A 25178-nucleotide genomic window follows, 5' to 3' on the forward strand; every position below is an offset into this window, starting at 1 on the left:
CTTTTTCAATCATCTTGGCAGTAGGAGAGTAATCCGGAATGGGTGGGACTGTTCATTTCGCCTGCTTTTGGCCCCACTATAGACAGAAGGACCCCAAGCCCATCTGCTCTTGGTAAACATCACAGGAACTGCTTTGAGACCATATCTTGGCCTTAGCCAAACAAGTCAGAATTGCTCTTTTTATTCCAGCTTTGTGCCTTAAACCAAAAAATAGAATAGACCACACTAATTTACCGAATCTTAAACACAACACCAGTATCAAGTTTTTCAAGGAATTTTTGAGCCAAGCCAAATTCTATCCTCCCAAATTACTTATTGAACTAATTCAAACCAGAAATCAACTTTGATATCTTCCAGAACAACTTAAATCAGGATATCCAAATATTTTCTAACATCGTATTGCACTTAGGGTGCTGGTAGTAGAGAAAGGAAAGATAAACAACTTTATTAGTTTTGTGATTTATTTTTCTTATGAAGTCACTTTATGGGACGAATATCATTTTGATAATGAGTCTTATTTGAGGAAGTTCCTAAGTTTTTGAGACCAAGTCTAATACCAAATGGGTTGGCTTCTGTTTTGTGCAGATTGCTGTTTTTATATCTCAAAGCCAAAGGTAATAGGGATGGCCACAGTTACTGTTCATCTCAGGGATGTGAAAGGGTCAAGATCCAGGCAACAACAGACTCAAAAGACATCAGTAACTGCATGGCCAAAGCGTATCCACGGTATTACCGAAAGCCGTCAACAGTCAAGCGGATGCCCGCCATGCTCTCTGGACCCTGTCCAGGCTGTGGCACCAGCCAGGTAAACGGGGGAGAAGAGGGATGTGCACTGGGAGAAAAAGTCAAATGGTTTCTGTGCAATAGGAATGCTGTTCTTTGAAACATCTGTGTTGCAGTTTATGCACGTTGGATGGTGTCTTAGTCATCTAGTGCTGTTATAACAGAAACACCATAAGTGGATGGCTTTAACAAAGAGAAATTTATTCTCTCACAGTTGAGAAGGCTAGAAGTCTGAATTCAGGGTGCCGGCTCCAGGCAAAGGCTTTCTTTCTCTGTCAGCTCTGGAGAAATGTCCTTGTCATCACTCTTCCCCTGGTCCTGGAGCTTCTCAGGCACAGGGACCCCAGGCCCGAAGGATGCTGTCTGTTGCTTTCTTGGTGGTATGAGGTCCCCATATCTCTACTCAGTTCTCTCTTTTATATCTCAAAAGAGATTGGCTTAAGACATAACCTAGTTTTGTAGATTGAGTCCTGCCTCATTGACATCATAGAAGTAGGATTTACAACACAGAGGGAAATCACATCAGATGACAAAATGGTGGACAGTCACACAATACTGGGAATCATGACCTCGCCAAGTTAGCACATAATAGGTGGTTTCTGCTGAATATTGGCTCTTTCTAAAATGTGGTGCTTATCAGATGCAAACTAGCCCAGATTTATAAAAAAAATACTTTCCCCCGTGATACATGAGGAGTCTCTGGGTGGTACAAATGGTTAACACACTCAGCTGCTAACCAAAAGATTGGAGGTTCGAGGCCACCCAGAAGTACCTTGGAAGAAAGACCTGGCAATCTACATCCAAAAAAATCAGCCATTGAAAACTCTATGGAGCACAGTTCTACTCTGACACACACGGTGTCGCCCTGAGTTGGAGTCAACTGGTGATACATCAGTTTTCCCTGTAAGCATGTGGATTCTACACGATTTGAAATTAGAAGTTGCTCCATTGGTCACCATCTTTTCTTTCTCAGATACGTGATTCTGCAATAATACTGCTTTCTGGCTTACATGTCAGTGATGTAAAAAATACTTCCTTTGTTTTACTTGTGGTGTGGAATTTCTCTTCAGAAAATGTAGCTCTTGTAAAAATGAATGGAATGCCACTCTTAATTTTGAAGTATGTGGTATATTTTTCTGTAATTAAAAATACTGATTGACTTTGGCTAGAAGTGAAAAAGCATCTCCCGTCTTACCGTTTTTAATTAGATAGTCTCCTTCTGGATCTTGAGAAAGCATGTTAATGAAAGTAAATCTAAAATATGAGCTACAATCAGACACACGGGTGGAGTTCCAAAGGAAGTCAGACCAATTCGAAGTGAAAAAGAGCTCATAGTGCCCTAACTTGTATTTAATCTTTACACAAACAGATATGGGCTACAGGAAGTGGTTCCTAGACCAGCACCACCAGCAACACTTGGGAAGTTATTTTGTAAAAATAGGAATTCTTGGGCCTTACCCCAGACCTCCTGAGTCAGAAACTGGAGATGGGGCCCTGTAACCTGTGTTTCAACAAGCCCCCTAGGGGATTCTGATACTTAAGTTGAGTTCCAGTGAGCTTGGGGATTTTTTTTTTTTAAAGCAAGAATTGCCAGGAAATGCATACTGCCTATTGATAGGGAGAAAGCTCCTAAATCTTTCTTTTCATTTCTTACCTAGTGGTTTGAGAAAACAAAAACTTTTTTCCACTGCATAAGTTCTTTGTTTTTCATTCATTTCTGCCCACTGGAGGCACTAAAAGTAGGGAGAGAAAGATGGATTTATGTTTTCTGAAAAAAACTTTTTTTGTTTTGTTTTTTGTTAGGGCGTAAGTATTTTTTAAATGGCGACTTCATTATCATAGCATTGGTCTTTCATATCCCTGAGCTACCTCTATTCTCCAATGCAGCTAAAAACAAGAGCAAAAACGTGAGGAAGGTTAGTTACATGGGTTCTCTACCGTCCCAGGTAATGTTTGGACTGTTAAAGTGATGTTTTGAGGTAATCTTCTGGGGGAAGTAACTTTTCCAGCCTAATTCTTAGACTGGCTTTGTCAAGAAAGTCCTTCGTTACTAAAGAGATGTTACATGTTATATGATAATATTATAATTGATAATAAATTGTTTATGTCATATAAGCTGGCCTGATTCCCCTGGAAATATTCTAGGCCTGTGTTGTTAAATGGTTCTAGGCACTAAACCCCCCCAAAAAAAAAAAAAATTCAGTGCCGTCTAGTTCGCATTCTTTCTTCTTTGTGTCTGAAACATTAATTGTATTTCATTTTAAATAATTTCTTGATTACTTATTTTGAGCAATGGCAGAGCATTTAAAGTATCTGGGAAGATCACTTTTATTTGGAAGTTTTAGGGGAGTTTTTATTTTTTTGATTGAGGAGTAGGGAACAAAAGCCACGTGAATTTTTGGCCTCAAGCCTTCGACTTCAAAGAATGTCTGCAAGCTAGTGGATGCTTAGTATCATGATTATTATTTACGCTTGCAAATGAAGTTGTTGACACTGATTTATAAGGGCTGTATACTTTCAAGTGCTAAATTGAGTGAGAATAAAAGTGTCTTTTAAGGGAGAGCTAGCCTTAGGGAAGAGGTAGGGGGTGAGCTTTGGAGACTAGGAGTGATTTGCTGGGGTAGAAGGAAAAAGTGAAGGGCATTCTAGGTAGGGCAACAGCAGCATCAACAAAGGCAGAGAGACAGGCAAGTAGAAGAAGTGCTTCTGAGAAAGTGAGAAGGTGGTTGAGCAGTGGGGAATCGGGCCAGCTTATATGGCATGGCTCCATTCATGGAGGGCTTTGTAGATCAAGTGGAAGTGTTTAGATCTGGTGATGTAGAAGGCCACTAAAGTTTTCTGAAACAGGGTAGTGCTTGTTAGCTATAGTCTTCCCTCAATTCTACAGTAACTGGGTCCTAATTTGGGAAAATTGGTCTGAACAGGGCCTTTTAAGATTTGTGACTTTTTTTAAATATATATTTTATAATTTTATCTTCATATTGCTTTTTTTTTATTGTGGTGAAAATATGCATAAAACATTGGCCATTTCGACAATTTCTACCTGTATAATTCGGTGATATTGATTACATCACCGCTACTACCCTTTTCCACATTATGCCACCATTACTGACATAAGCTCAGTGCCCCCTGTTATGGATTGAATTGTGTCTCCCAGAAATATGTGTTGTAAATCCTAATTTTTATGCCTGTGGTTATAATCCCATTTGGGAGTGGGTTGTCTTTGTTATGTTAATGAGACAGGATTAGTGTAGGTTGTATCTTGAGTCTATCTCTTTTGAGACATAAAAGAGATTAAACAAGCAAGCAAATGAGTGGAGTTAGGGGAAGAGAGATGCCAAACTACATGAAGATCACCCAGGAACAGAGGCTCAGAAGAGACAAGAGCCTTCCTCTGGAGCTGACAGAGAGAAAAGTCTTCCCCTAGAGCTGGCGCCCTGAATTTGGACATCTAGCCTCCAAAAACAGTGATAAAGTCACCCAATTGTGGTATTTCTGTTATAGCAGCACTAGATGATTACCATAGTGCCTAAGCAAAAGCTCCCTTTTTCCCTCTCCCTGCTACCCAGGTAACTACTAATAATCTTTAGTTTCTATGTATTTGATTAAACAAAACAAACAAACAAACAAAAAACCCCAGTGCCATCGAGATTATTTCATATAAATGAGATCGTAGATATGTGACTGTTTTTGCATGAAATATTTACAAAGATTTAAATATAAAACACATTTGAGGTCAGCTACTGAATTTATTTTACTAACGAGATGGTGATTATTTGAAACTGGGACTGTTTCAGAAAATCAGGATTATACACTTACCTTATTAAGCCTATATCTAAAGATGCAACTCCAGGTCATGAAAGATGTATCACAAGGTCAGAAAAAGAAAAACAGCCACTGGCTTTGATGTAATTGAGCTTATTTTGAGGGAACTTTCTGGAGAAAGATGCAATTAAAATAAATACGGAGCTTCTGCCTTGTCTAGGTGGTGTTCACTAGTGATCCTCATAAAAGCTACCTCCCCATGCAATTCCAGTCACCCAGTAAAGCGGAAGCTCAGCGCGGAGACCCGACCATTATCTCTGTAAGTACCACCTGGCGTGTATACTCTTTTGGCTTTTGCTTTTTTGTTGCATCCTGGTAACATGAGGAGCCCTGGTGGCACACTGGTTGAGGGCTTTAGCTGCTAACCAAAAGGTCAGCAGTTCAAATCCACCAGCTACTCCTTGGAAATCCCATGGCGCAGTTCTACCCTGTCCTGTTGGGTCTCTATGAGTTGGGATCGACTTGACGGGAACGGGTTTTTGGTTCTGGTAACATGAATGATCTCTGAGAGTCGTCACTTGTTCGTCATCACATTTGATTGCTTCCAGACTATATAATGAAGGTATAAATACCTCCTAAACATTTGCATTTTAAAATTACTAATTTTTATGAGCTTTTCTCACTAGATTGCGTTTACTAATTCCTTTTAGGTAATGTTAAAATTTGTTGACATTACTTTCTGCTCACTAATAGGAATGTTACATGTGAGCCAGATTTATTTTATATATGAGAAAAGGCATCTTTGGTTAAAAATAATTGCCATAGGCAATCAGTATGTAGAAAGCTGTGTTTAACCTGGTTTTTTGAAACTTAAGCTCCCAAATTGTTTGTGGAAAATATGGGAAATGAAGTTTTAAAGTCTCTTTGGCCTTTTCTTCTATTTTAAGGCTCCCTTGCCCCCATTTTTTTCCCAGAAGACACTGCAGCTGCAAAGTGTTAGTTGTCTTTTCTAAGTGAGTTAACGGAAGTATAGATGTAAGCCTCAGGGTCAAAACTAGAACTGAGCTTAGAGCCAAAATAGCCACCAGTTCTCTTAGGCCCTGGGTAGTATAAATGGTTACTGTGCTTGGTTGCTAATGGAAAAGTTGGAAGTTCGAGTCCTTGCAGAAAATCCTGGTGATCTACTTCTGAAGAATCAGCCAGCGAAAACTGTATGGAGCACAGTTCTACCCTGACACACGTGGGGTTGCCATGAGTCAAAATCTACTTCATGACAGCTGGTTTTTTTTTTTTTAAACCAGGTCTCAGCTTATGGCCGGTCCAAAATCAGGTTGACGTGGGTGCCACCATATAAAGAGCTCTTTGGTTAACTATTGACAGGAGCCCTGGTGGCCCAGTGGTTAAGAGCTCGGCTGTTAACCAAAAGGTCGGCAGTTCAAATCCATCAGCTACTCCTTGGAAACCTTATGGGGCAGCTCTACTCTGCCATATAGGGTCACTGTGAGTCAGAACCGACTTGATGACACCTAATAACAACAACAACAACAACAACAACAGCCTGTTAACTAATTGCTAGCCAGAGCCTGGGTCAGGTCTCATGCGGTCTCTTTCAGAGTTCAGTTTTTCCCACTGGTGGGCAGTGTCATCACAAAGCCATATATATGTGGACAGAATTAAAGTTTACTTTTTAACAACTCTGAATTAAGAACATGTCTACTTAAATGTAGCTCAAAGATTCCGTAACCTCTTTATACCCCATTCTCCTTTGTCAGCAGCCCTACGTTTTGTAATACGTTCATGATATAATTTTAGTGGCATGAAGTCTGTTAGCTCAGCATCGTAATGCAGTCAGCTGCATGAAGACCTGCTAATAAGGTGCTGGGAGTTTGTTATTAAAGGGAAATGGTGAGTGCTGAGCCACACTGCTAGTTAGTAAAAGAAAATATTGTCTTGCCAAAAAAACCCCAGGCAGGCTATGCCCCAGGGTCTGAAGACATTTTTAAGACTCCCTTGCTGCATACTGGGTGCCTGGAACTCTAGAGAAATCATAGAACACTATGTTTTCTCGTATTTATCTCTACTTCTCACATTATGAAGAGAATCTTGCCTAGGACATGGCATTGCTTTAGTTTTTATGGAAAGTTTTGTGTTTCCTTTGTGTGACAGCCTAATTTGAGTGTGTTGAGGATCGTTATATATGTATATTTTCCTTAGGTGTACCTCAATTTTGGAAACCCTGGTGAGATAGTGGTTAAGTGCTATGGCTGCTAACCAGAAGGTTGGCAGTTCTAATCCACCAGGTGCTTTTTGGAAACTCAAAGGGGCAGTTCTGCTCTGTCCTATAGAGTAGGAATTGAGTTAATGGCAATGGGTTTGGTTTTTTTTTGGTTTGGTACCTCAGTTTTAAGTATTCAGATTTTTCAAAGTAAGGGAATCACTTTTAGCCTTCCCTAATATAAAATGCCCCCACCTGTCTGTCAGTTTGTCTTACTGTGGGGGCTTGTGTGTTGCTGTGATGCTGGAAGCTAGGCCACCGGTATTCAGATACCAGCAGGGTCACCCATGGAGGACGGGTTTCAGCTGAGCTTCCAGACTAAGACAGACTAGGAAGAAGGACCTGGCAGTCTACTTCTGAAAAGCATTAGCCAGTGAAAACTTATGAAAGCAGCGGAACATTGTTTGATATAGTGCTGGAAGATGAGCCTCTCAGGTTGGAAGGCATTCAAAAGATGACTGGGGAAGAGCTGCCTCCTCAAAGTAGAGTCGACCTTAATGACATGGATGGAGTAAGGCTTTCGGGACCTTCATTTGCTGATGTGGCATGACTCAAAATGAGAAGAAACAGCTGCAAACATCCATTAATCATCGGAACCTGGAATGTATGAAGTATGAATCTGGGAAAATTGGAAATAGTCAAAAATGAAATGGAACGCATAACAATCGACATCCTAGGCATTAGTGAGCTGAAATGGACTGGTATTCCCATTGCTGGGAATGACAACTCGAAGAGGAATGGTGTTGCATTCATCATCAAAAAGAATGTTTCAAGATCTATCCTGAAGTACAACGCTGTCGGTGGTGGGATAATATCCATATGCCTACAAGGAAGACCAGTTAATATGACTATTATTCAAATTTACGCACCAACTACTAGGGCCAAAGGTGAAGAAATAGAAGATTTTTATCAGCTGCTGCAGTCTGAAATTGATCGAACATGCAATTAAGATGCATTGATAATTACTGGTGATTGGAATGCGAAAGTTGGAAACAAAGAAGAAGGATCAGTAGTTGGAAAATATGGCCTTGGTGATAGAAACAATGCCAGAGATGGAATGATAGAATTTTGCAAGACCAATGACTTCTTCATTGCAAATACCTTCTTCCACCAACATAAACGGCGACTATACACATGGACCTCGCCAGATGGAACACGCAGAAATCAAATTGACTACATCTGTGGAAAGAGATGATGGAAAAGCTCAATATCATCAGTCAGAACAAGGCCAGGGGCCGACTATGGAACAGACCATCAATTGCTCATATGCAAGTTCAAGCTGAAAGTGAAGAAGATCAGAGCAAGTCCATGAGAGCCAAAATATGACCTTGAGTATATCCCACCTGAATTTTGATACTATCTGAAGAATAGATTTGACGCATTGAACACTAGTGACTGAAGACCAGACGAGTTGTGGAATGACATCAAGGACATCATCCATGAAGAAAGCAAGAGGTCACTGAAAAGACAGGAAGAAAGAAAAGACCAAGATGGATGTCAGAGGAGACTCTGAAACTTGCTCTTCAGCGTCAAGCAGCTAAAGCAAAAGGAAGAATTGATCAAGTCAAAGAACTGAACAGAAGATTTCAAAGGGCCTCTTGAGAAGACAAAGTATTATAAGGACATGTGCAAAGAGCTGGAGATGGAAAACCAAAAGGGAAGAACATGCTTGGCATTTCTCAAACTGAAAGAACTGAAGAAAAAATTCAAGCCTCGAGTTGCAATAGTGAAGGATTCCATGGGGAAAATATTAAACGATATAGGAAGCATCAAAAGAAGATGGAAGGAATACACAGAGTCATTATACCAAAAAGAATTAGTCGATATTCAACAATTTCAAGAGGTGGCATATGAGCAGGAACCGATGGTACTGAAGGAAGAAGTCCAAACTGCTCTGAAGGTACTGGCGAAAAAAAAGGCTCCAGGAATTGATGGAATGAATATCAATTGAGATGTTTCAACAAACAGATGCAGCCCTGGAGGTGCTCACTTGTCTATGCCAAGAAATATGGAAGACAGCTTGCTGGCTAACTGGCTGGAAGAGATCCATATTTATGCCTATTCCCAAGAAAGGTGATCCAACCAAATGTGGAAATTATAAAACAATATCATTAATACCACACGCAAGCAAAATTTTGCTGAAGATCATTCAAAAATGGCTGCAGCAGTATATTGACAGGGAACTGCCAGAAATTCAGGCTAGTTTCACAAGAGGACGCGGAACCAAGGATATCATTGCTGATGTCAGATGGATCCTGGCTGAAAGCAGAGAATACCAGAAAGATGTTTACCTGTGTTTCATTGACTATGCAAAGGCATTCGACTGTGTGGATCATAACAAACTATGGATAATACTACGAAGAATGGGAATTCCAGAACACTTAATTGTGCTCATGAGGAACCTTTACACAGATCAGAGGCAGTTGTTTGGACAGAACAAGGGGATACTGATTGGTTTAAAGTCAGGAAAGGTGTGCGTCAGGGTTGTATCCTTTCACCATACCTGTTTAATCTGTATGCTGAACAAATAATCTGAGAAGCTGGACTATATGAAGAAGGGGGGCATCAGGATTGGAGGAAGACTCGTTAACAACCTGTGTTATACAGATGACACAACCTTGCTAGCAGAAAGTGAAAAGGACTTGAAGCACTTATTAATGAAGATCAAAGACCACAGCCTTCAGTGTGGATTACACCTCAACATAAAGAAAACAAAAATCCTCACAACTGGACCAATGAGCAACATCATGATAAATGGGGAAAAGATTGAAGTTGTCAAGGATTTCATTTTACTTGGATCCACAATCAACAGCCACGGAAGCAGCAATCAAGAAATCAAAAGACACATTGCATTGGGCAAACCTGCAGCAAAAGACCTCTTCAAAGTGTTGAAGAGCAAAGATGTCACCCTGAAGACAAAGGTGCGCCTGACCTAAGCTGTGGTATTTTCAGTCACATCATATGCATGTGAAAGCTGGACAATGAATAAGGAAGACCGAAGAAAAGTTGACGCCTTTGAATTGTGGTGTTGGCGAAGAATATTGAATATACCATGGACTACCAAAAGAATGAACAAGTCTGTCTTGGAAGAAGTGCAGCCAGCATGCTCCTTAGAGGCATGGATGGCGAGACTGCATCTTACATACTTTGGACATGTTGTCAGGAGGAATCAGTCCCTGGAGAAGGACATCATGCTTGGCAGAGTACAGGGTCAGTGGAAAAGAGGAAGAACCCTCAACGAGGTGGATTGACACACTGGCTGCAACAATGAGCTCAAGCATAACAACCATTTTATGGATGGCGCAGGACCAGGCAGCGTTTCATTCCATTGTGCATAGGGTCACTATGAGTCGGAACCGACTCAACGGCACCTAACAACAACAACAATATAAAATGACACCTTACCTTAGCAATTTCAGGATTATTCACTGGATTAGGACAATTTAAACACAGCCAAAAAGCCATTTTGAATTCCTGTGAGTTCATTTCCAAAACCAAACCAAGCCCATTGCCATCGAGTCGATTCTACGTGAGGGAAGGTATAGTGGCGAGAGCATTCACCCTTTGCCAGCCTTTAGCTGGTGGATTCTAAGTGCCAGCCTTTTAGTTAGCAGCTGTAACTCTTTTCCACTGTGCACCAGGGCTCCAGCCTTTACCATAGTTTATATTTTTCAGATGATAAGCAGAAATTGTGCCTATGGATTTAATTCATTGTTGAATCATTTTTTCAGTCTGCTTTTGTTTTTTGTTCTTTCCTTTTCCTTTCTGACAGAGGGATTAATGATATTTAGAAGTTTCTCGAGTTCATAAACCAATAATTTAAAGAGGATGACTATGGAAATTCCAGCTCATACTTACTGTGAAACAGAATATAATGATGCCTTCTGGCTTAAATCCAAGTAAAATTACCACTCTTCCATTTTGATTTCAGAGGAGAGCTATATTTGGAGTGAAGGAAATAGGCAATCGGGGTCCAGTGATATTTCAACCCTAAACTCTAATGAGGGTGAGGGGTTACTTGGGTCAAGGCATGATAAATATTTTTCTGAACTAAGGTGACAGTAAGTGAGCTCTCTGAGCCGCACTTCAGAGTTTCTGCCTGTTCTGGGCGCGGCAGCAGCGTGATCTCTGAATTACAAACCTTTGACCCTGATGAGGGAGTGCGTCTGTAAAAAGTCACTGAGCCTAGCTGAGTGGAGACTGCCACCCCGTGCTCAGAGCATCTTACCCACAGGCATGATTTCCAAGTCTCGCAGGGAAATAGTAAGTAGAATAGACAGTTTGAATCCTGCACATATATTTTGAATACAGGGGTTAGAAGACAGAGGGAAGGGGCCGGAGAGACAGGTCATCCTGGAAATATTACCAAGATGTTAATTACACCAGAGGACATTTTTGCTTTTTCAGCTCAACGGCACAGACTTCACCTTCCGAAATGAAGGTCTCTTCCTCCTTATTGTGGATGCCTGTAGTGTTCCATTCCGGTTGACGGAAAAAAAGACCTTCTCACTTGCTAAAGTCAGTGGCATGAACGAGTACTTAAAAACCAGGGTCCCTCCGAGGTAGGTGAAGTTTGCTGTGTAACAGCGACAAGCCGTCAAAAAGATGACACAGGTTAACCCTGAGCATTGGTTTGCCCTGGTGGTATAGTGGTTAAGAGCTGCGGCTGCTAACCAGAAGGTCAGCTGTTTGAATCCACCAGACGCTCCTTGGGAGCTCTATGGAGCAGTTCTACTCTGTCCCGTAGGGTGGCTATGAGTTGGAGTTAACTCAACGGCACTAGGTTTTGTTTTTTTCAGGTCCCACTGATGGACCCTAGCACATCATTATGCTATGACCGTGGTATATGAAGTCATTAGCTGGGTCGCTTGGAAGTGACCAGAAAGGAGTAAATTGATTGTTAAGTGAGATGAGTGTCTGGTCTCTCTTTTGAGAGCTCTTCTGAGGAGTGTTTTATTGGTCTCTGAGGAAGGATGCACAGGAGAGAAACCATTCTGTTTCTATGTTGGTAAAGCCTGCCGGGAGGTAAGGGGATAAATTCAGGCTCCTTCCTGCCCCTTGGCTTTGCTGCAGGTAGTGATTTACACTTGGGCCTTCCTTTGGTGAAGCCGCTAAGGGAAGAACATTAGCCCCCCAGAGAGTAAAGGCCCTTTTAGCTTTGGGATCATCTTTAGTCGATCTGATCCCTATACTCTTTACAGATTATAGGACCGGATTCCAATAAGTCCCACGAAGCCGCTGGGACTACATTGGGTGTAATATTCAGTGTTCGTGTATAGCACTGTCTTCTGCCTTCAGACACTTGTAGGGAATTCCTTTCAGAGGCTGCAGTTTTCTTTACGAATTTAAAGATTTTTCTTAATGTTGAAAACACAACACACTCCCTTCCCCTAAAACAATCAAGGACACAAATTTCACCACAGATATTTAGGGCAAGACTAAAAAAAAAAAAACCATTGCCACCCTATAGGACAGACAAAATAGCAGTTCTGAAAGCTCTTCTATAGATTGAAAGAGTTAGATCCAACTAGTTAAAAATCACCAGGTAGTTTTTAGAAAGGGGACAGAAAAAGGACTTTTGAGATACTGGTAATGTTCTGTTTTTTTTTTTTGTTATTGTTATTTAATTGGGGTGCTTGTTAGCATGGTTAGCTTATAAAATTTTAATGTGCTGTACACTTAGGAATATTTTCCTGTATATATATTGTATTTTAACAAAGTGTTAAGAAGTTAGAAGGCAAGTTGGCAGCAACTTTTAGGGAGACAGCACCTGTGGTGGAACGTTGGTGACCTGTAGTGATTTCGTGGGACTGGCCTGAGTAACTGACCCACCGAAGAAGGTCAGGGCTGCAGGGTGGCCAAGGTCAGACTTCTGCACCGAGTCACCGCTGCTTTAGAAAGACCACAGCCAAGAACCCACATACCACCATAAAAGTGAAGATTTGATTAAATAAGAAATGTCAAAACCCACGGTAAGAAAATAAATGCTTTACTGAAGGATGTAAAACAAGAGCTGACTAAAAGGAGTGGCTCTCCCTATTTCTGGATGGAAGACACAATATTGTAAGGATGTCATTCTACCTAAATTAAAATGTGTATTTAGCACATTTCCATTAGCATCCCAATAGATTACTTTTTCATTGTACTGACAGTTGAGGAAGCCCTGGTGGCATAGTGGTTAAGTGCTACAGCTGCTAACCAAAAGGTCAGCAGTTTGAGTCCACCAGGCACGCCTTGGAAACTCTATGGAGCAGTTCTACTCCGGCCTACAGGGTCGCTATGAGTCGGAATCAGCTCAATGGCACTGTTTGCTTTTTTTGTTATTGTTGACAGTTGATACCGAGGTTCATCTGGAAAATAAACGTGGGAGAATAATCGAACATTAAAAAAAAAAAATTACAATAATAAAAGGGGCTTATTTTATCAGATATTAAACAAATGATAAAGCCATAGTGATTAGGTCAGTGTGGTATTGGCAAAGGAGACAGAGATCAGAGGAAGAGAACGGAAAATCCACACAAACAGATCTGAATGTATGTACTGATTTATTGCCTGATAAAGATGGCGATTTAATCCAAACCATGGGGGACAGATTTTATTGATTTATGTAGAATTGGTATTTATCCATTTATTGAATAAACAGATATTAAAGCATAAATAGAGCATCTGAAAACAAAATAAACCTCCCCCCCATGTTTTGTTATAATAGTTTATTCTCTAGGAGAACTCGGTCCCCAGCTGTCCACTAGGTCAGTTTACCTAAGTGACCTGTGGGCTCCCTTTGTTTAGAGACCCTTTGTAATAGCAACATGAGAAGTTCTAGGTGGGGCAGGGGTGTGGGCCCTTGTAATAGCAGAGATGAGAACGCAGCTGAGATTTTTTTCCTTACGAGTTGTGCTTTTAACTAGTATTTCTATACTGTACTCGTTTCGGAGTCCCCAGGTGGTGCGAATGGTTAAGGACCTGGCTACTAACTGAAAGGTTGGAGGTTCAAACCTACCCAGAGGCACCTTGGAAGAACGGCCTGGTGATATGCTTCTGAAAAATCACAGCCTTGAAAACCCTATAGAGCTCTGTTCTAGTCTGCAACACCTGGAGTGGCCATGAGTGGAAATTGACTTAATGCAGCTGGTTTGGTCTTTTTTGGTTCTGTACTCCTTTCAGGAAAACACTCAGTAAATACATGCTGCATTACTGAATTTTATTCTTATTTTTTAAACTTTTAATTACAGGTCAATTGTTCTGTTGAGCACAAGAGGAGAAATAAAGGAGTTGAACGTTTCAGATTCGTTAGTACCTCTGGGATTAGCCAAACCAACTCATCTTTATAACAAAGGTGTGTATTTGTATTATTTTATGTAATCCTTAGGAGACCAGCAGCATCTGCATTTTTTTTAAGTTGGAATTTAGCTATTAGACCATTCTCATTTGGATGTTTTACTGGAGTGGGTACTGTTAAGATAATTTGTAAATAAGAGGACAGTGTTCATGGAAGCGTGTTGGGATGTGGTGTGTTATTTGGGGCAAGAGGTAGGCAGTAAGAGTTCACTTGTTGACGTAGGAAAGTGTAGTTTTTTGTTTGTTTTTTTTAATAGCTGTCTCCGTTTTGCTCACCTCCAGCTCACTTCCCACATTATCTTGCCTGGAACTAGTAGCTACACAAATAGAACTTTTTTTTTTTTTTTTCCAGGGAGTACCATATTTTTGGGATTCAGTGGAAACTTTAAACCTTCGTGGACTAAGCTATTTACCAGTCCTGCTGGAGAGGGCCTCGGGCTGCTGGAACAATTCATACCTTTGCAGCTGAGTGAATATGGTTGTCACAGAACCGCTGCTGTCCGCAGACGAGACCTGGAACTGTTAAAGCAAGCTTCGAAAGCACATTAGAGACTAACTGTAACTTAAGTGCTGGGAAAAAAAATGTGAACTAACTTATTTAATTTATGGCATTTAAAAATGACACTGTTAACCCAATGGAACCATTTCCCTGTTTGATATAGAACAGGGAGGGCAACAAAACAAACAGTTAAAAGTGCTGAATACCAGCTCACGCACCTTGTAGTTGTATAAAATGTTGAAGAATTTATTTGTATTTGTAAGGCTGGTGTCTTTGGAGAATGGTTCTCTCACTCCTTCTACCCCCGAGTTTTTTAGTGACCCTAAGCAGTGTTTTACTTGTTGTATCATGGGATGTTTTGGGGTGGGGTGGGGGGCAAAGAGAGCCAGCCTGAGCTCCTCAGAGGACCAGCTATTGTAGCACCTTGGATACTTGAAGCCTAAAGCTCAGCTGTGTCATGTGGTGATTGACTTGGGTGGCTGGTATGTTCCGTGATGCCTTGGGCCCTGTTTCTGGGCAACTTTTTAGGATTTTATATAATACCGAATGACAGAGTTTTAAGTGGCAACTCAGGCCCAGCTCATGCCCTTTTTTATCTGGACATGTGCTATTTTTACTTATTTCTATATTAATGACTTCTAAGTGTTCAATTTTTCAAACAGCAAAGTACCTTGGGCCAAAAGGGCTTTTTAGGGATTAGAAATCCTTTTAACCTATGACTATTGGGCAAAAAGGTTGACTTGCACCAAGGTTGGAGGTTGTTGGGACCATTTTGCAGCTTTAATCCTTAGCCTGTTCTGACTGTATATTTGTGTTTAAAAGACAGAGCTGAGATGAATATTTACCTTTTTTTTTTTTTTTTAAGAAAGAAGCAGGCCATTCTCCCGAACCATAACCTTGTGTCATTTTTTAACTTGCACAAAGGAAGTCTGTTCTCTATGTTGCTCCTGAACCCGGATTTTTTGATGATGTTTTTGTACGTGGATTTTTTTTTTTTTAAGCTTTTCTGCTCACAGCCCTGTCAGGAAAATCACAGAAAGCTTAATGATACCCCAAAATGATTGTATCCAACGTGGGGGGTAGGGGGGATGAGGGAGTCTTAAAGGGCCGGAATCATGATAGAAAAGTCCAGGAATGAACCTCTTTATAGCTTTGGAGTCGGTCACTCCTAATTAATTAAATTTTTAGAGCTGATACATAAAAGGGGCCATTATGCCCTATTTCCCTCTCCCATCGGGTCCCTGATTCTCCTGCCCATGAGAATGGCACATAGCAAAAGGAGATGACTCTGCAGCCTGGGAGGTTGCCAAACCAAGAGGAAAAAAGTATCAAAATGCTATTTTCCTAAATCTACGTTGTCCTAAATCCACGATGCATGCAGTGTAGTGAAGGGACGGCCCCGGGGAGATAGTAGGAAGTGTTTTCCAGCTGACATTGGCGATGAGTACAGACAAATTCACTTTCCTCTCCCAAGGGCAAAGGTTGATGGCCTGCACCTTTGAGTCCAGGAGAAACTGCAGAGCAGCTCTATGACTTCTGTTACCTTACAAAATATGCTACCTCAAAGTGCTACCGATAAACCTTTCTAACTGTAAGTGCCCTTGCCAAGGGCATGGGTCTTAATCAAAGTGTAGTTGTTGGGGTTTTTTCTCTTTTTTTTGTATATTGATGAATGAGATCTCACCTATTAAATATATTATTGGGTCATGGTTCCTGAAGGTGGTTCAAGTCTGTATGTGTGTGTGTGTTTTATGACTTAAATATCTTGCGTGCGTGTTTGCAGAGTTTGGTTCTTCAAAGATTTGAAAAGGATATATAAGTTCCAAGGCACTCAGTTTTTCTGATTCATATATTAATCACCAGGGCCTAAGTTAAATAAATAAAAATACGTGCGCATGTATTTTTACATATGTGTGGATCTATTTTTTAATTCCAGCTGTAAAGAAATTACTGGCAGAAATGAGGAGGGGAAACTGTCTACCAAGTCAATTTTGTGAGACTAAGCTTCAAAAAGGCAGGGGCTGTAGTCTCCTGTGCAGTGGTTCTCAGCCTTGCTGGCAAATTTGAATCACCTGGGGAGTTTTAAAAAATATAGACACCTGGTCTCTACCTCCAGTACAATCCCCCCAGATTCTTTTTTAATTGTTTTTTTTTTAAGCTCCCAGAGTGATTCTAACATGCAGCCACAGTTGGGAATTACTGCACTGATAGGTCCAGCGCTTAACTTCAGTCTATAACTTTTTTTTTAATAAAATTACATTTACCTATTATTATTTTGAGATTCCTATATTACTCCCAGAACTTACAGCCCTAAACAAACATTGCACTTTTGTCTTCCTTTAAAAAAAAAAAAAAAATTATGTGGTAAAATATATATAACATAAAATTTACCATTTTAACCATTTTTTATGTGTATAATTTGATGATATTATAGTCACCATCTTGTGCAATCATTACCATTATCTATTTCTAAAACTTTTTTTTTCTCACCCCAAACAGAAACTCTGTACCCCTTAAGCAATAACTCTCTGTTCCCCTCTCCTCTCACTCAGCTCCTGATCCTCACAGATAATCTTAGGTCTCTACGCAATTGCCTATTCTAGATATTTCATATTATTTAGGATTATATAATATTTGTCCTTTTCTGTCTCATTTATTTCAGTCAGCATATCGTTCTCAAGGTTCATCCAGGTCATAGCATGTACCAGAACTTCATTTCTCTTTTTGGCTAATACCAAAAACCAAACCCATTGCTGTCAAGTTGATTCCCACTCATAGCTACCCTACAGAATGGAGTAGAACTGCCCCATGGGATTTGTACAAGCGCCTGGTGGATTCGAACCACCAAACTTTTGGTTAGCGGCCGAGCCCTTAATCACTACGCCACCAGGTCTCCTTATGGCTGATAGTCTTCTTTTAGTAGAACTTTTTAATACAGTTTTTAGTTCTTAATCCTCTCCAAAAGATAGAGTGGTCATATAAACTGGTACACACATTTCAGGCAATTGGGAGCTGGCAATCTGCTCTATTTCTACCAAGAAAATCTACTCAAAGGTGATTTATACATTCGTAAGCATTTTTCATCAGGTGAGGCAATTGGTTGAGTTCCAGCAATGTGGTCGTTCACAAAGCAGACTGCTGATGAGAAACACAGGGGCTGGAACATGTTGGCAGAGTCCGGCGTTTCAGTCTTTGCAGCGAGATTCCTGCCTCTTCGCCTGAGCCAGCGTACCATATATCATCCTCAGAGGCTGGAGGAGAGTGCCTACGAGCAGATGAAAGGCAGGCGCAGGTTCTAGGAATATGACTCCAAAGCAGCCGCTAAGCTCATGTTTAGACACAGGGGGATTTACGAGTCCTCTGTCCTGACTTCATCAGAAGGGAGCACATTCTCCTGCCATTGAGTGGATTATTTTCTTTTGAGGAGGGGTGGGCAAATTAGGGGATGGATAGAGACTTGAATACTTCAGACAACTAGGTTTTCATTCCTTCAGAAACAAAATGAGGTAATGTTCCCATGAGTCCAGCCAAAAGGCATTTCAAGAAGACGGAAGGCACTTATTTCAAGAGTGGTTTGTTTTTTTGGTTGTTCCTGGTAGGTAAGAACTTAGATTCCATAATGGCAATGGTTGTGGATTCCATCCACGATACAGAGTTAGAGATTACCTTCTAGAATTCTTGTTTGGCCTTCAAATGCTGATTAAACCAGGTTTAATAACGTGAGACATTCCTGGGAAGTGAAGACCTTCAATGGGTGTAATTGGGTGACAGGCTTGTCTAAGTACTGCTCATCTTACCTGGTAATAACCGAGTCTGCTACAAATGTGAGCAGACACTCTGAATGAACTGGAGGTAGTTTGCAACAAATAGGTGAGAAAAAACAAGGAAAGACACCCCTGCCCAGTGTCCCTCTTTCCCTTCACAAATAACAAAATGCTCTTCACATCTGGCAGTATCTTTCCAGTCATTCAGAAGGTAAATGGCTTTTTACTCTTCTTTATCTTCAATATGAGAAACTGGTTGCTTCATGCGGCCCTAGTGGTGTAGGGAAGGACACATATACTTTTATATGATAAAATTAAAGAATGACAGACTGAAATATAAAGATTTCTAAATGAACTGTGGCCCACAGGGCATCCAAAAACAGCCATAGCAAGCTGTGGAAGTGTTATATCTGAAAATACAACAAAGGGTGGGTCAGAAAACATCTTCATAGATTTGTTTTTGTGATTTTTCTAAGAAGGTCAACGTGATTAATCTGTATACGAAAAGCTACAGATTTAAAGTTTCTTCTCAGAAAAGCTGACACTTTTATGTTCACCATTGGTTAATCAAGGGTTAGCAAACTATGACTTGTGGGCCAAACCCACCCCCACTGCCTGTTTTTGAACCAATGTTGAGCTAAGAATGGTTTTTACATTTTAAAATATAACATATTGGAAAAAGTCAAAAGAGGAGTTATGTTTTTTGAACATGAAAATTATATGAAATTCAAATGTCAGTGTCCATAAAAAAGGTCGTATTGGAACACAGCCAGGCATATTCATTTATGCATTATAGCTGCTTTCAGGAACCCTGGTGGTGGTTAAAAGTGCTAGGCTGCTAACTGAAAGATCAGTGGTTTGAACCCACCAGCCACTCCGCGGGAGAATGATGTGGCAGTCTGCTCCTGGGAAGATTTACAGACTTGGATACCCTACCCTATAGGCAGTTCTGTCCTGTAGGGTCTCTGTGAGTTGGAGTCAACTCAACAGCAGTGGGTTTGGGCTGGTTTGATTTCCTGCGATGGAGAACAGATCTGAACAAATACGAAGTGTTGTGTATTTTCCCCTACTACTCCATCTATACTGTCTTCCCTGGGTTTTTTTGATCTGAGCAGGGCAGATTTAATGCACAGCCTAGCACATGGCCGTTCCTGAGGCAAAGTTTTGGAACCCATGATAAAGCCCCCACCACAATGTCTGAAATTCTCACTGTCAGAATTATTCCTTTGGCTACAGTTATTTCAACTCTGAAATCCCAGTCACCCTTAATTTCGGCCAGCTCTTTGTATTCTTTTAAGGATTCTAAATGCAAATATACATTTAACCACAATGAGGCTGCGAAAACTAAAAAACCAGGTTGTTTTGTGTCTTTGCTTTGGGATGGAATTATTCAAACTAGTTATTTCACGTTTATCGAAGCTCTGATCAGCAGTTCCAGATGTACTTTAAGGTAGGATGAATTTTGTCATATAGACAGTTTGCTTTATAAGCAAATGTCTTTTTAAAAAAATTTTATTGTGATGAAATATATATAATGTAAAATTTGCACAAAAGTCTTTTAATACATAAACTTCATGGAGGAGGTGGGAGGTGGTTAGGTGGAGTTGGGGGCAGTGAAAGTGGTCCTTGCCAGGGAAGAAGGTAGAACACTCTCGGAGTGTGTGGCAGGGTTGGGGCCTCCCATCAGCCATATTGGCCACCAACACCCAGTTCCTGCAAGAGGAAGGTCTAGGTCAGGTAGCTTTCTGATGTGGGAGGATGTAAGCTTTGCAAGTCTTGGGTGTCAAGGAGCATCATTAGCTCCCATTATAGGTGGGAGAAGGGGTAATAAGTTCTGACAGGATGGAAAGACCACACCAAAATTTTTCACCTCCTTCAAAAAGGTGCCCATGATCAGTATTCTAAGGAAATTGGCTCTTTATCAGTGAACAGTTTGTGGATTAGAGACAGAGTGAGGTGCCTAATGCAGTCCTTTCCACCTACCATGATGACACGGTAGAAATTTTTGGTGACCAACCTAAGTTTGATCCCAACTAAGGTTCTTTCTTGTTAGTTGCTGTCAAGTTTATTCCGTCTCATGGCAAACCCATGGGTGCCGGGTAGCACTGTTCCATAGGGTTTTTAAGGCTGTGACCTTTTAGAAGCAGATCACCAGGCCTGTCTTTCCAGGTGCCTCTGAGTGGGTCCAAACCGCCAACCTTTTGGCTAGTAGTCAAGGGCTTAACCGTTTGCCACTGAGGAACTCCTTACTAGTGGTGCTAATTGGGCAGGCTCTTACTCCTGACCCTCAGCTTTCTCATCTATAAAATGGGACGACTAATCCTTTTGAAAGGTCAGAGAGCGAATTGAATGAGAAAAGCCATGGCTCCCAAATGTGACTGGTCATCAGCAATACCTGTGTGGTTTGTTTAAAACATTCAGATTTCCAGACTCCTGAGAATTTAGTAGTTGTGTGGAAGCTAAGGATTAGAGAATCTGTTTTGTTGCTTTTTAAGCAAACTTCTGAGGCAATGCCAGGTTTAGGAACCACCGAGAACACCCCATGAAAATCTTCTGTTCCAGTTTTGACGAATTTGTGGTACTCAGTTAATTGTACTTAGAAACGGTACCTCAAGCTAGGCAATGCTGGTTTAGTGAACTGATTCGAGGGTCTTCATGAGGTTTGCATTTATGTCATTAGTTGCACTAGTGCCATAACTCAGCAAGCCAGCTGTGTGCCGATAAGAGCTATTAAATGTGGAAAGAAAAGTATGAAATGAAAGCCTGTGGCCACGTCCTGCCCTGCAGCTTTTGTGTGTGGTGTTCTCTCACCATTCTAGCGAGGAGGAACTTCAGCTCAACTAATAATTTGTCCTTTCCAAGCCTTTTACCGTATACTAACAAAAAAGAAAAATACTCATTTCTAATTATCTCTCAGATCTTTAACCACCCACTTTATCACTTTGTCTTCTCAAGTAGGAAAAAGTCTAACATGGAGTAAAATGTTTTAAAGCCAAAGTTGACATGACAAGCCGAAACTGAGCTGGAGAACATAGAAAATGAGTGCCTCTGGCAGCAGCTCTTCCTTGTTTCTATGTCCCATTTCTTCCTCTCTGCTGCTCAGGGTCCACTGCTGGGACCCTTGTCATACTGGTTGTTGTTAGTAGCCATCAAGCCAGTTCTGACTTGTGGTGGCCCCATGTCTGCAGAGTAAAATTGTGCTCCACAGGATTTTCAATGGCCTTGACCTTTTGGAAGCAGATTGCTGGCACTGTCTTCTGAGGTGCCTCTGGGTGGGTTTGAATCACCAGCGTTTCAGCTAGCAGTTGAATGCTTAATGGCTTGCACCATCTGGGGACTCCTGGGTGACCCTGTTCCCAGACTTCTTTTACATGTTTCATTTCCTATCACTGTCCCCAGATTCTGTGTTCAATCCTCAACGCTTGCTAAGCAAATTCAATCAGGTTCTCATGGCTAAAAGAAATTCCTTCCTAGGCAACAATGCCATTTTACTATCTATTCCAGTGCCTATAGTGTTAAAAGAAATGTTGTACAGGAACTTCTGTTTATGTCTAATCTAGTTGGTTTATTTCTCTATTTTTTATTTGAGAAATTCTCTATTTTTTATTTTTTATTTGTTGTTGAGAATATACACAGCAAAACATACACCAATTCAACAGTTCCTACATGTACAGTTCAGAGACATTGATTCCATTCTTCGAGTTGTGCAACCATTCTCAACCTCCTTTTGAGTTGCTCCTCCCCCATTAACATAAGCTCACTGCCCCCAAAGGTTCCAATTTTTTCTTTTGAGCTGCTCTTTTCAATTTGATCCCATATAGATAGTTCTTCAAAGAGTCTAATGCTCCTGAAAGGCATTATGCTGAGTGAAATTAGTCAGTTGCGTAAGGATAAATATCATATAAGACCACTAGTATAAGAACTCGAGAAATAGTTTAAGCAGAGAAGAAAATATTCTTTGACGGTTACAAGGTTTGGGAGGGAGGGAGGGAAGGAGAGGGGTTTTCACTAATTAGATAGTAGATAAGAAAGATTTTAGGTGAAGGGAAAGACAACACACAATACAGGAGAGGTCAGCACAACTGGACTAAACCAAAAGCAAAGAAGCGTCCTGAATAAACTGAATGCTTCAAAGGCCAGCATAGCAGGGGTGGGGGTTGGGGACCATGATTTCAGGGGACATCTCAGTCAATTGGCGTAATATAATCTATTAAGAAAACATTCTGCATCCCACTTTGGAGAATGGCTTCTGGGGTCTTAAATGCTAGGAAGTGGCCATCTAAGATGCATTGATTGGTCTCAACCCATCTGGAGCAAAGGAGAATGAAGAACACCAGAGACACAAGGTAATTATGAGCCCAAGAGACAGAAAGGGCCACATAAACCAGAGACTACATCAGCCTGAGACCAGAAGAACTAGATGGTGCCCAGCTACAACCAATGACTGCCCTGACAGGGAACAACAGAGAACCCCTGAGGGAGCAGGAGAGCAGTGGGATGCAGACCCCAAATTCTCATAAAAAGACCAGACTTAATGGTCTGCCTGAGACTAGAAGGACTTCTGCGGTCATGGCCCCCAGACCTTCTGTTAGCCCAAGACAGAAGCCATTCCCAAAGCCAACTCTTCAGGCAGGGATTGGACTGGATAGTGGGATAAAAAATCGTACTGGTGAAGAACGAGCTTCTTAGATCAAGTAGACACTTGAGACTATTTTGGCATCTCCTATGTGGAGGGGGGATACCCTGGTGGCATAGTGGTTAAGTGCTATAGCTGCTAACCAAAGGGTCGGCAGCTCAAATCCGCCAGGAGCTCCTTGGAAACTCTATGGGCAGTTCTACTCTGTCCTACAGGGTAGCTATGACTTGGAGTTGACTCAACGGCACTGATTTTGTTTTTGGTTTATCTGGAGGGGAGATGAGAGGGCAGAGGGGGTCGGAAGCTGGCTGAATGGACACGAAAAGAGAGAGTGGAGGGAAGGAGTGTGTTGTCTCATTGGGAGGGAGCAACTAGGAGTATATAGCAAGGTGTATATAAATTTTTGTATGAGAGACTGACTTGATTTGTAAACTTTCACTTAAAGCACAATAAAAAAAAAAAAAAAAACCTAGTGCTCAAGACAGATATTATTTACTAGTTAGGATAACTGATTGTTCGGTTTTAACATTGGTCGGTTTTTAAAATTATTTTTACCCTCCAGTGTAATTCACCTACATATGAGGCTGAGGCCATCTATGCAGATAGGAAGTTACAGACCTGGGAAACCTGCAAATCAGTCACTGGGTAATGGGCTAGGTGCCATTTATGGGATACAAGTTTGTGTATTTGAGTGGTTCCCTTCTTACCACCTTGAGGAAGATGGTGGACAATACTGTGATTTTCCTCTTACTATCAGTTTGAATCAACTCAACAACAATGGGTTTTTGGTTTTGGTTAAACTATGTTCTCAGGATAGGGAGACTAGATGAGCAAACCTACTTGGCTCAGAAATATATAATCCACTCAGATTCCAGGCCCAGGGTCTTGGCCACAAGAAAGCATATTTATTCCAACATTTTCTGGAAGCTGTGCTCTGTGAGTACTGGAAAATCCCCTTTGTTTGTAGTGTCTTTCATTTCTGTAAATCACCTTATTTCAATAGCTGAAAGGAAGTGATTTGGTAATTATAGCTTTCCTTTGTTGCAGCTTTTTATTGAAAACATATGCCAGTAAGGTTAAGTAAGGACCCAAGTGGGTAGATGATATATAAACAAGATTGAGGACTAACAAGGATTAGGGGCTTCCTGTAATTGTAATTGAAATTGAAAAAATTCTACGGAGCAATTCTACTGTGTACTCATGGGGTTGCCATGAGTCTGAAATGATTTGAAGGCAACTAACCACAACAACAATAAAAAAAAAAACACAAGACTTTGGATTTGTGGCCCTAAAGATGGGATCCTGGAGAGGCTGTGTAAGATATACAAAGAATATCTAAGGCGCTGGTTCCTGAGAACAAGAATGTTGTGTTGAATTGGACCTGAGGGTGAAACCTGGAATAGTGAGTTAAGGAAACAGAGGCTCAAAGAAGTTAAATGAATTTGGCTACACAAAGAAATTATCACTCGTCTCAGTTTGTCATACTGTGGTGGCTTGTGTGTTGGTATGATTCTGGAAGCTATGCCATCAGTATTTCAAATACTAGCAGGGTCACCCATGGTGAACAGGTTTCAGCAGAGCTTCCAGACTAAGACAGTCCAGGAAGAAGGACCTTCTTTAAAAAAAAAAAGGGGGGGGGCGGTGCTAGTGAAAACCTTACAAACAGCAGTAGAACATTGTCTGATACAGAGCCAGAAGATGAGCCCCTCAGGTTGGAAGGCACTCAAAATATGACTGGAGAAGAGCTGCCTCCTCAAAGTAGAGTTGACCTTAATGATGTGGATGGAGTTAAGCTTCTGGGACCGTCATTTGCTAAAGTGGTACAACTCAAAATGAGAAGAAACAGCTGTAAACACCTATTAATAATCAGAATGTGGAATGTATGAAGTTTGAATCTAAGAAAATTGGAAGTCATCAAAATTGAAATGGAGAAAGCTTCAAAGGTCAGCGGAGCAGGGGCTGGGGTCTGGGGAACTTGGTTTGAGGGGACTTCTAAGTCAATGGGCAAAATAATTCTATTATGAAAACATTCTGCATCCCACTTTGAATTGTGGTGCCTGGGGTCCTAAATGCCAACAAGTGGCCATCTAAGATACATCAATTGGTCTCAACCCACCT

The 25178-nt window shown here is 41.0% G+C and overlaps 1 protein-coding gene across 2 annotated transcripts in view; it reads left to right on the plus strand.

Moving 5' to 3' along the window:
• CEMIP2 (cell migration inducing hyaluronidase 2) overlaps window positions 1-15675 on the plus strand; it is an 86968-nt gene extending 71293 nt beyond the window's left edge. The window contains exons 20-24 of one of the 2 annotated variants that reach the window (XM_003407399.4): window positions 586-805; window positions 4769-4867; window positions 11231-11385; window positions 14056-14159; window positions 14514-15675. In XM_003407399.4, the coding sequence (XP_003407447.1) occupies window positions 586-805; window positions 4769-4867; window positions 11231-11385; window positions 14056-14159; window positions 14514-14710 (775 nt within the window). In that variant the 3' untranslated portion in view covers window positions 14711-15675. The remainder of the gene's footprint in view (window positions 1-585; window positions 806-4768; window positions 4868-11230; window positions 11386-14055; window positions 14160-14513) is intronic. The other variant, XM_023544750.2, reaches the window with a different exon arrangement.
• Window positions 15676-25178: the final 9503 nt, after the last annotated feature.

Source organism: Loxodonta africana, chromosome 9, assembly GCF_030014295.1.
Source record: "Loxodonta africana isolate mLoxAfr1 chromosome 9, mLoxAfr1.hap2, whole genome shotgun sequence".
NCBI lineage: Eukaryota > Metazoa > Chordata > Mammalia > Proboscidea > Elephantidae > Loxodonta > Loxodonta africana.